Here is a 12,003-nt window from a genome sequence, read left to right as displayed (position 1 = left end):
TCTTTAGAACTGCCAGGAGGGAGGGTACTAATTTTAGAGGAATGGTAAGCGTTCAAAAATCCATCAACATTAGCACGATAAGTAAAAAGGTTGTTAAAACTGAGTATACCCATTTTTTTTCAAATTTTCAAACGGCCAGGATCTTAATGGAAATTCCATTAACACCAAGACCGTGTCCAGGGGGTGGGGGTCTTGGTTAGGGAATTTGAAAGACCCTTAAATGTTTGTGCGACTTGTAAAAACGTAACAACGTGAACTTAAAATACATTTTTGATGTGTTTTTTTTTATGTTTGTTGTAACACTCCCAAAAAATAAAAAATCTTTTTGTAAATCCCTCCCCTCCCCGAAAAAAATCCATGATGCAGCCCTGACTGACACTACTGCTTTTCCGCCACCTATTCTTATATATCACTTCTACTAAATCCGCGTCTCCATTCAGGGTTTTCCGAAAACTTGGGCGGAAGACTGGTAATCTGGACAGCGCAGATTGCAACTGCGGCTCCAGTTTCCCGTTTCTGGGTACGGCTTAAAAAACGTCAATAAATGCCAAAATGTAAAAATTAGAGAATATAATATTTTTCTGCTATTGTACAGTAAAAATAGGACACTATCTAAGAAAAAATAATTCTTGCTTCCTGAAAGTTATAAAAATTAAGAACTAAGTAACTTAACATTACATTGGGATAGAGAAATAAAAATTTGCATTTCCAGGTGTTTTTAACTCAAGCATCAGTACCAGCTGCCGTCTTTTAGGTTACCTAAGCCATATTTTCAACCCCTTTAACTAAAAAAGCACACATTTGATACGCTGGACCACCCCCTTGGCATTTCTTTATAAAATCCATCAAATTGTAGAAAAATTCCACAGGAAAGTAAAAACTACACCAATTCTCGGAAACAATTATTTAAAATAATCCCCATGGAGAGGAAAAAAGTGTTTGACACTAGTGTTAACCACGAGGATGGCAACCCTGGTCTAAATTATAGGAGAACAATATTCAGAGCAATTTAATCCCGTCAGTTCAGGATTCTGCAGATACGACAATCTAACTTTGGATAAATCTCTTGAAATTTCCTAGACCTCTCTAAGTCGCGCCGCAAGAAGGATTGCTTTTGATTCCACTATGATCGAAAGCCATTATTTAACCTAAGAGAAGCCATTTCGGCTAAAAGCTTACATCTGGTTTATGTCTTGATGACATTTACTTTGTCACCTTATCTTAGCGATGGCTCATGTTCCGTCATAAAATGAATAGTTTGACTGTGGCAAGCGAATTCCATAACGATGGACTCTCTAAGCACGAGCATACTTTCTCACGAAAGACCGGATGCGTGATCAAAGATAAAAAATGCAAAGTTTCTCTTGAGAGGTTTATTTTACATCTTTTGGATGGACAGCAAAAAGCGCATGTTAACATATAGTCTTAGATACGAAAAAAAAATTATGTAAAAAGCGCTATGCAAAAACATTTGACTTTTGTTAGTACTGCAAACAGTTATATCACAGAAACAGAGAGTTTACTCGTGAAAAATATTGTAACTTTTCGCTCTTTTTACTGGATTAAAACTTCATGTTGAAGAATCAACCAGCTTTTGAATTCTTTATACTGAATCAAAATTTGTCATATCAATAATGAATATTAAAAGTTATAATTTAATCCAATTCAAAAAGCAGTCCTTTTTTATTAGAGATAATTAAGTTTTTTTAAAAGTCAAGACTTTTAATAAAAGAGCCTGTTGGGGCTCACGAAAGGTCAGAAGTAAGTAATAATGGTAGGTTAAATATACTATTAAATGTACAGCGGAAATAAATCAGTTCAGGATTTGGTTTCGTTTTAGTTTCATACGCTGTCTCATTTCTCAGATGGGAAAACTTTCTTTTCTCAACTGTATAGTAGAAGTTGGAAATGCAGTGTGTTTTCTTAATATTTGTGCCATCTATTTCCCCTTTTTGGAACAAGTTTTATTATTACTCAGGCATTTATTATTTATTTCTTTATTTCCTGTTTTTGAGTTAGTGTTTAAACAGTGTATGGTTCCCCCTTTACAGTCTATATAACCTTTGTGGGTATCAGGGCGTTATATTTATTTCAAGTTTTTTTTAGTTTTTGTTTAAAAATATATGTTATCTTTTAGGTAAATATAAATATATCACATATAAACATAAATAATATACATTCATAATCTTAATAAGTATATATAATCTTAATTATATAAAAATATCTTAAATGTTATTCCTTATAAAAAAAATGAAATTAATCATAATAAAGACACATACACACACACACATATATATATATATATATATATATATATATATATATATATATATATATATATATATATATATATATATATATATATATATATATATATATATATATATATATTATATATATATATATATATATGTATATATATATGTATATATATATATATATATATATATATATATATATATATATATATATATATATATATATATATATATATATATATATATATATATATATATATATATATATATATATATATATATATATATATATATATATATATATATATATATATATATATATAGACATACATCTCATAACCCTCCTTGCCATCCCCCTGCATGCCTATCCCCGATTTGTATTCCTTTTAACTTGTTTGTTTTCCAAAATATTCATGGGGGTTTTTTCTGACCAATTAAAAAAAAAAAAAACATTTTTTTCTGTCTCATCAGCAGTGCTTAGGTACTATCCATTTCTATCAATATTTAAAGATAATATTTGAAGTAATAAAACACAAGATTTATGCTCAAGTGTTATTTCTTAATATGTAGCGACTCCAAGAAAAAAACAAAACACAATATCAGTTTTATGCGTAAAACTGTTTAATACTAGCTTGGTCTATCTGGGCGAGGGAAGAGTTTTAGCCTCTAATCTTACACATTGTCCACGCCTACAGACGCGCCTAAGAAAAGTAGCTTATATTTTGTCATCAAGCCTTTTTAATTTATTGGCAAAAAAACATGAAAATAAATCAATAATTGGTGGGGCACGTTAATTATCTGTGTATAGATAAAGAAAACTAGACGATAACATAACCTGGCACTTATCCAAGAGATATAGTCAGTAATCCAAGGAAAAGGGGGGAGAGGATTTATCGTTTTTAATCAGAACTTTTAAATTTTTTTTTAAGATTTAGATTTTTGAGATTTCATTTTAAGATTTTTTTAGGGGATAATGAATTTCCAGGTGGAGAACTGCCCTTCAAGGTATACCCACGGCTATTATTCTACAACATTTTGGCAGTGGAAAATAGAAAGCAATTTCGCCCAACCTGTCAAGGTATGATTTTTTTACGTAAATAACCTAGACAAATAGGCGGCAGCGTTAAGTATGAGTGATTAAACTTACCCAGGGAACCCAGGGAATTTACCAGGGAATAAACTTACCCGAGGAATTTACTTGCGGCCACCTTGCAATTCAGGATGGGAAAAAACGGGGGAAAATTTTGAGAAAAATCTACAAAATTAAAAATTGTATACTAGACATCCGAAACTACAGTAAATTTCTGAAAGAAAGAATATATTCCGCAAGTTCTGCGCCCTTACTTAGGGGTCTGCGTAGAATATAGTGTTGAAAATGGACAAAGAGAACACAATAAATAATTACATTGTTTTACATAAAAATCATTTACTGTTTTTTTTTTCATTCATTGTCAAAAAAGGGTTCAATAATGAAAGTCCATCAACTAATAGTCCCAAAACTTATGAAGTATTACGTACTCATGACCAGCCACGCATACAGGAATTTTTTTTTGGAGGGGCTAATATAATAGAAAACAAAATATGATTTGAATAAGAAGTTCCGGAAAGTTAGAGAAAATTATGAGTTCGGGGGGGGGACTTATCAGGTTAATCAAGGTTATGTTAATGAAATCTACCTCAAGGCTGCACTGCTTCACGGGCTTTTTCAAAGACCAATCTCTATTTGTCATCTTCCGCCAAAATGGAAAGGAAAAGGCCATTTTTTTTAAGGGAGACAGATGGTTTGGTGGATTAACAGAAAAGCAACCGAAGACACTGTTTTTTCAGTAACATGGTTGAAAACAGAAAATTAAAAGCTGTAAGTTCCCGAATTCGTATGTTGGCAGACATTTTCCATTGTAATTCAGAAATTTGCAGACATTTTAATGCAGAATGGCCTTAAAGGTTCACAAAAAACTTTTTGGGTCTTTATCTCATGGAAAACTATAAGTAGTGAAAAGATATTCTTCGCCACATAGTTGAGAATTTTGGTTAATTATTCTTTTGAAAATCTCAGAGAACAATTTCTGGGGTATCACAATTTTAATGGCTTGTTAGTATACAAGCCTGCAATGGTGTCATCTACAATAAATACTACATTTCTGTATCTTTATGTGCTGGCATTATTCGGGGAAAAATAAACATATTCATAGCTTAAAATCATAAAATATGTGGATTTATTACGTTTTAAGTATTCTTTTGTTGATATTATTGTATTTTTTTCGGCAGATTTTTCTACTTTAAAACGGCAATGACCAGGGAAAAATATTCTTTTGTTGACATTATTATATTTTTTTTCGGCATATTTTTCTACTTTAAAATGGCAATGACCAGGGAAGAACTTTCTCACACAAAAGCTTACTAATTGTGTTATTACTGATAACCAAGGCCGTATCCAGAGGGTGGGTTAGGGGGTTTGAACCAAACACAAAATGTTCACCGAAGTAGTAAAAACGCAACAAAAATGAACTAAAAAAATGTGCAAAAAAACTATTTCTTTTAAAAATATAGAGAAAGGTGACAGAAAAACATTGGGAGGAGAGAAAATCTACCCCTTTATATCCCTACTGGCATGTTGTTATTTCGTAAATATATTGTTTTCTATTTGTATTTTTGACAGTTTTCTAGGGCCCTAAAAACTTTTCTTAATTCCCTAGAAAACTGGCCGATTTGAAAAATAATATAAGGGAAAAATGCAGTTTGATTTTCTACTTTCATTACGTCATGGACACAGAATTCGATACTTATGTGTTATAGCAACCACAATTTGTTCCTGATCTGTAATGAAACCGGTTTTCTGTGTCCACTTGGGGATAATCAGCTTAGCCTGAGTGAGATTAAATACAATGCAGGTACATATTAATTAAATATTTAATATATGGAGTTGGTTAGGTATTTAATAAAATGCGTTCTTAGTGGGCTGCTTTCCATATTTCTCTCTTGTTGTTTCCCTAATCTTGTTACCAAAGTATTATATTTTCATCGTATTTTTGTATATTTTATTTGGATTAGCCTAACTTCATTTCTTTGGTGTGGTCGCTATAACACATAAATACCCAAAATTCTACGTTACGTTGACCCTAATCACAAAAAAGAATACCGCAACGTAGCTTGCGATGTGTGTAAATCCGGTAGTGTGAAAGAATTGGCTATGTGAAAGCACCTTAATTCTTTAGAACCCGAACAAGTAGCCTATACCTTTCTTGCATTGTTTACATACAATTAAATTGCTAGAAGCCATAAGGAATATTGACAATTGCCATTAATCATATTGAAAGTCATAACAACAACCTTTCCCACAAACCCCTACGGAGTTTATAATTCTTTTTTCTAAAGTATTTCATACTACTTACTTGTTCCATGGTAAGATGGCAACGAAACTCTGTCTCTTCAGAACAATCACTAGCTATTGGCTAAGAGGCATTCAGGCGCTCTCATGGGCGGAGCTTCTGAGGTACCTTCACGATATATCCTAAAAAAGAGATACATGGTTATTTCCTAAAAAATGATGATACGTTAGGAAGTCGAATCTAGACGATTGAAACTAATACGGGTCTGAAATGGAGTAAAAGAATTCAGCAAATTTTTATTAGACATATCGGATAGCTAGAAACGTTACTGGTTAGCCATAAGCACGTCTGGAGTTTTTTTTTAGAGAGAGAACGAAAAACTATATTTTTGAACAATAATACACTAAAATATTTTTTAGAAATTGTAATATTTTCTGGAATAAGATACAATGCCCCAACTGTTGAACGTATCAGTCGTGTTGATTCACAAAACTTTACGGGGGGTATATGTATTTTTCAAAGTCTTGGGAGGAGGGGCAAGTTCAGATAGAATTACCAAAAAGGCATTTTCAAATTACAATGTCTTAAAAAAATTATTTTTCAAAATACAGGAGGGGACAAACAATAAAGACACTTCCCACTAATTGACACCATTGGATAGTATAAGAAAGACATGAACAATTATAGGAAGCTTAATTTTTAGTTGGGACAGAAGAAATCCCTCTATGAAACTCATTTCTCGGTCACAAAGTTATGAATTTGGACAAATGAAACTAGTATTGATCGAAAAAATAAGCAAGCAACATATCAAACTTTAATTAATTATATCCCAAAGTTTATCCAGGATTTTTGTTCATGGGGCAGGTGCAAAAAAACTTAAACAACGTATTAAAATTTGTTTCTATACATTTTTGTTGGGTTTTTACAAGCTGGACGAAAATTTTGGGGACGGGTTTCAAACCCAGCAACTCCTCCCAGGGTACGATCACAGCTGGAAACAAGCATCTGAAATTCAGGGGAAACAAAAGAAAAAAAAAATTTTTTAATGAGCTTGAATGACCGAATAACTGTTTCTAAGTGTACAAAAAATTTTCTTATCAAACCCAACTAACTGTTTTATTTATTTGCTGAGAAATTATTACTGCCCAGTAGAATGTACTAGAATTTTGTTACTCGAAATTTTTTTCTGAAAATCTAAATTTTTAATTATAATGAATTTAATTTATACTTTTTGATCAAGATAATTGATTTGTACTAGTTCAAGCAGGGCCGGATCCAAGAGGGGGTTTAGGGCTAGGTACCCCTCCCAACTATACAAAATTGGCACTAATTAAGGATTAGAGGGATGAAAATACCAATTAAAGACCGAAATTTTATCGATAGATACTTAATTCTGTATCCACTCTTGCACTCAAGTATGTTATTTTTTCTGTTAATAAATAGTTAAACATAGAAAGTTTTCCCAAAAAACCTGGCACTTGGTTCCACATTCTTTTTAGCAAAGAATGGGCAAAGGTGCTTCCAAAAGTCCATAAACAGAATTTGAGCATATTTGAAAGGTAATTCCAGAAGTCCACAAGCAGCGAGGATATAAAGCCTATAAGCAGCACTTGAACATTACTTGAATCAAACATGGCTTTCTAAATCTGTCTCGTAATTACTGTTCAGCCGAAAAAGGGCAAAAAGATTTAGAAAACGCCTACAAGCAGCGAGGATATAAAGCCCATTGACAGCACTTGAACATTATTTAAATCAAACATTGCTCTCTAAATTTGTCTCTAAAGCCACAGGTAGGCCACAGCTACAGATAAACTGTCAGCGTTTTCAGGTGATATTTGAAGTTTTGATAGATAGAATTGTGTGAAGAAGTTTTTATTTTCGAATTGGTAAAAGTTATTATATTTTTTTTTTCACACATTAATCTTAACTTTACGCCTGCAATATCTTCAAAAAGTGAAAATAAATAAAAGCTCCAAAAATGGAAGGCACTTTTTCTTCGATTTTGAAAATGCTTTTATCTTAAATTTTCATTAAAACAGATAAAAATATCCCTGCCCCCTCCATTTTCGTGTTTTGGGGCCCATATACTGCCTAAAACTAGATCTCTTTTTCCGAGGAGGCAATCCCATATGTCACTTCCTGGTAGCCACCCAATAACACATGATCTATTAATTGAACTGAGGTAGGGCACATAATTTGGTCTAGAGAGGCTCAAGGTCATTGGAGATCGAGGGGGTTCTAACGAAGGAGTTTGAAACAATGACTCTACATTTCCATGAGGTAGTTTTGGAGTAGAAAAGGGAAAATCATTCAGCACATACGTCGAAGAAGAGGTGGCTCATGCTTATCAATAACTTCAATCTGGATGTTCCCAGGTCATGGACTTTTCCAGGATTTGTTATTATCTTCATGTAAGTTGCATATTTATGAATCTTCCAAATTTATGATAAAAACAGCTCTTGCGTAATGGCTTTGTCCAAAAAATATGTTTTGACCTTCTATTACAACAACAAAAGAGAGAACAATGAGGACTTTTTTCCCCAAGACAGTGAACCAACAAAACCTATTTGAATATTTCGGCCCTATATCTAAGGGCTGTCTTCAGTAAAGAAAACAAAAAACAATAAAACACTTACAATAAAAGTTCTCAGATAAAAATCCATTTTTTTTAAATAGGTTTTGTTGGTTCACTGTCTTGGGGAAAAAAGTCCTCATTATTCTCTCTTTTGTTGTTGTATTATGGAAAGGCAGTGTGGTCTTCGTCATTATTTTGACCTTCTTTTTTTCTAAATTTACTGAAGTTCTGAAGAAAATAGAAACTGTACAAGCTAACTGTACAATTTTGTTGTCAAGTAAAGAACGAATATTCATATAAATGAAAAAAAATACATTCAGCAAAAATTCAAATCCGAGTCATCAAACGTAAATAACTGTTTTCATAGGCGTCAATAAGCATCACATTACAGGTCATCGTCCTAACAGGCAGAAAATCATCCGTTTGTTATCGTGCCAAAAAGGGAGAAAATGAGGGGGGATAAGAGTGAAAGAGAGAAGGAGAGCGAGGAGCACACACTTAGATTTTAGATACAAATGAGGGTAGGGATAAGAGTGAAAGACAGAAGGAGATCAAGGGAGCGAGGAGCATACATTTAGATTGTTAGATACATTAGATACAAATGAGGGTAGGGATAAGAGTGAAAGAGAGCAAGGAAGCAAGGAAGCAAGGAAAATACATTTAGATTATCATCGATTGAACGAGCTTTGATATAAATGTGCTATTTTGCGTCTTAATAACATTAATTAGTTTAGATATTAAAAAATAACAATTAATTTAATATAATTAATTACCCTGTTGTAATTAATGAGGTATATTTAGCGCAAAAACATCATTAAAGAGTCGTATAAGTTAGGTTGATAGCAGGTCATGGGGCAATACCACCAAAATAAATAACAAATGTTTCAAGTTCAGACTGCGTTGATACACACACATGAATCTTTTATTCGAGAGGTTCGATTTCAGGTAAGTGCTACAAGACACTTAAAGAGAACTTGGGAGTAAATGACAGAAAATTCGAGATTTTGAGTGGAGGGATTCTGAAGGCGCACGCATGCTTATGTACGTCAAGAAACAACACATTAGGGGATGAGTTCAGTTTAAAATTTTCTAAACCAATTTAACCAAGACATATTGAAGAACTTGTATCAATTCTCCAATGCTGAAATAATTTTAAAACGTAAGAGATGTTTAAACTTCTAAATAATGGGTTACATATAGATGGAATACTTGAATATAATGTTGACCATACAAAATATGCTTAAACTTCTAAATAGAGTAGCAGGTAAATTAATGCCTAGTGGAAGTCCAATAGTGATTGAGTAAACCAGTTTGGAACATAAATTTTCACAGCATGATGATATAGGGGTAGCCTTGATGCAGAGATGGCCAATCATTATCAGAAACAAATTATTGACAGAAGAGGTAGGAGCTGTCCCGTTCAGTTACTGAATTAGCAACAATAACTGTACAATAGTTACTATTATCAAAGGGAATCAAAATTTCAATTTCGAGTCTTGTCCAGTTTTATAAGAACTTGAGTCAAATCATGACTCGAGATCCTCAATAGCATTAGTTCATAGCCGATTTTGAGCCAAGCCCCACCTAGGCACTTATAAAATCCTGATGCCTTTTCGTGGTAATTCAATGTTGTTATTCAAAAATTCACGTGCATTCCACCTGAAGAAAGCGTAAAGGTCATTAACTTGGTAACTCTTTTGGGTCGTACTTTAGGTTTATCTTATAGGCTACTAATGAAAAATATTGTCAGAATATGACACCTTTTATGCAACGCGTAACGTCATTGCTTTAGGCCTACTATAATCTATATATATAAAAATAAGTTGTCTGTGTGTCTGTCGAGTGACGTCACTGTCCGCATATGACGTCTGAATTATTTCATCACATACCAATTCAAAAATGAATGTATTCAGGCCGAAGTAGCTCAGTTATATAACTACCTGTGTTGGCGCAGTGGGTTTGACCTTAGCGTGGTAATACGGGACCCAGAGATCGAACCATGCTGCAGGAATGCACTACAGGGCCGACACAGGGACCTTAGTAGTCAAAAACTAAAAAGAAAAAAAAAACTGAAAAAGAAAAAAAAACCTAAAAAAGGAAAAAAACTGACAAATAAAAGAGAAAAGAAAACTAAAAAATAAAAAAAAAACTAAAAAAGGTAAATGTATTCAAGCCGAAGTAGCTAAGTTGGTAAAGCGTTATGTTCCAGGTTTTAGGTCCGAGAGTTTCCAGGCTCGAACCTTGGCTTTAGCATTAATACAAAAGAAGAAGAAAAAACTAAAAAAGAAAAAAAACTAAAAAAAACTAAAAAAAGGTAAAAAACTAAAAAAAAAAAAAAAAACTAAAAAAAACTAAAAAAGGGTAAAAACAGCAAAAAACTAAAAACAAAAAAATAATAAAAACTAAAAAAGGGTAAAAACAGCAAAAAACTAAAAAGAAAAAAATAATAAAAACTAATAAAACAACTAAAAACTGAAAAAGAAAATAAAACTTAAAAAAGGAAAAAAACTGAAAAATAAAGGAGAAAAAGGAAACCAAAAAAAATAAAAAAAAATAAAAAAGGTAAAAACTACAAAAAAAAACTAAAAAGAAAAAAGAAAAAAACTAAAAAGCTAAAAAAAAGGTAAAAACCAAGAAAAACTAAAAAGAAAAAAAAGAAAAAAACAAAAAATTTATTTCATCATATACCAATTCAAAAACGAATGTATATATAGATCAAGACACAGGGAATATAAATGACGACCGGGACACTCAAAGAGAAATTACAGAGTGGGGCACCGGGACACAAATGACGACTGGGACGTGTGTGTCGACTGACGTCATGTTTGTGTGTCGACTGACGTCATGTTTGTCGACTATAAATGACGACTGGGACACAGGGAAACAACTACAACGGGGACACCGGGGGGCACAGGGGGATATATAAATGACGACGGGGACACAGGGAATGTTCGATTAGCAATCACCATCAACAAAGCTCAAGGGCAATCATTAGAATCATGAGGTATAACTAAAAAAAAACTAAAAAAAGGTAAAAAACTAAAAACTAAAAAAAGACCAATTCAAAAACGAATGTATATACAGACCGGGACACCGGGACACAAATGGCGACCGGGACACCGGGAATATAAATGACGACCGGGACACTCAAAGAGAAATTACAGACTAGGACACCGGGACACAAATGACGACCGGGACACAGGGAATATAAATGACGACCGGAACACAGGGAAACAACTACAACGGGGACACCGGGGGGGCACAGGGGACTATATAAATGACGACGGCGACACAGGGAATGTTCGATTAGCAATCACCATCAACAAAGCTCAAGGGCAATCATTAGAATCATGAGGTATAGATCTGAATACGGATTGTTTTTCCCATGGACATTTATGTGTTGCATGTTCAAGAGTCGGTAAACCTGACAATCTATTTATATGCACAGACAATGGGACAGCGAAGAATGTTGCATATTCGCAAGTTTTACGTAGTTAAAAACATATATATATATATATATATATATATATATATATATATATATATATATATATATATATATATATATATATATATATATATATATATATATATATATATATATATATATATATATATATATATATATATATATATATATATATATATATATATATATATATATATATATATATCTATATATATATCTATATTCACAGGTGGGACACAGGGACACAACTACAATGGCGCGTAACTAATATGGCGCGGGAGGGGGCTTGGGGGGTGCGAAGTGCCACCAAACAACTAGGTGTTGGGGTGGCGCGAAGCGCCACCCCAACAGCTAGTATATCTATGAAATGCA

At 32.9% G+C, this 12,003-nt stretch overlaps 1 protein-coding gene across 3 annotated transcripts in view; it reads right to left on the bottom strand.

Moving 5' to 3' along the window:
- LOC136039289 (zinc finger protein basonuclin-1-like) overlaps nucleotides 1-12,003 on the bottom strand; it is a 166,218-nt gene that overhangs the window by 139,668 nt on the left and 14,547 nt on the right. For 2 of the 3 annotated variants that reach the window (XM_065722894.1, XM_065722896.1), the window contains exon 2: nucleotides 5,651-5,769. In XM_065722894.1, the coding sequence (XP_065578966.1) occupies nucleotides 5,651-5,659 (9 nt within the window). In that variant the 5' untranslated portion in view covers nucleotides 5,660-5,769. Of the gene's footprint in view, nucleotides 1-5,650; nucleotides 5,770-10,102; nucleotides 10,432-12,003 lie in introns of those variants that run through there. The other variant, XM_065722895.1, reaches the window with a different exon arrangement.

The sequence above is a fragment of the Artemia franciscana genome, chromosome 19 (assembly GCF_032884065.1).
Source record: "Artemia franciscana chromosome 19, ASM3288406v1, whole genome shotgun sequence".
NCBI classification, from domain to species: domain Eukaryota; kingdom Metazoa; phylum Arthropoda; class Branchiopoda; order Anostraca; family Artemiidae; genus Artemia; species Artemia franciscana.
This window is presented reverse-complemented; position numbering and strand designations above follow the sequence as displayed.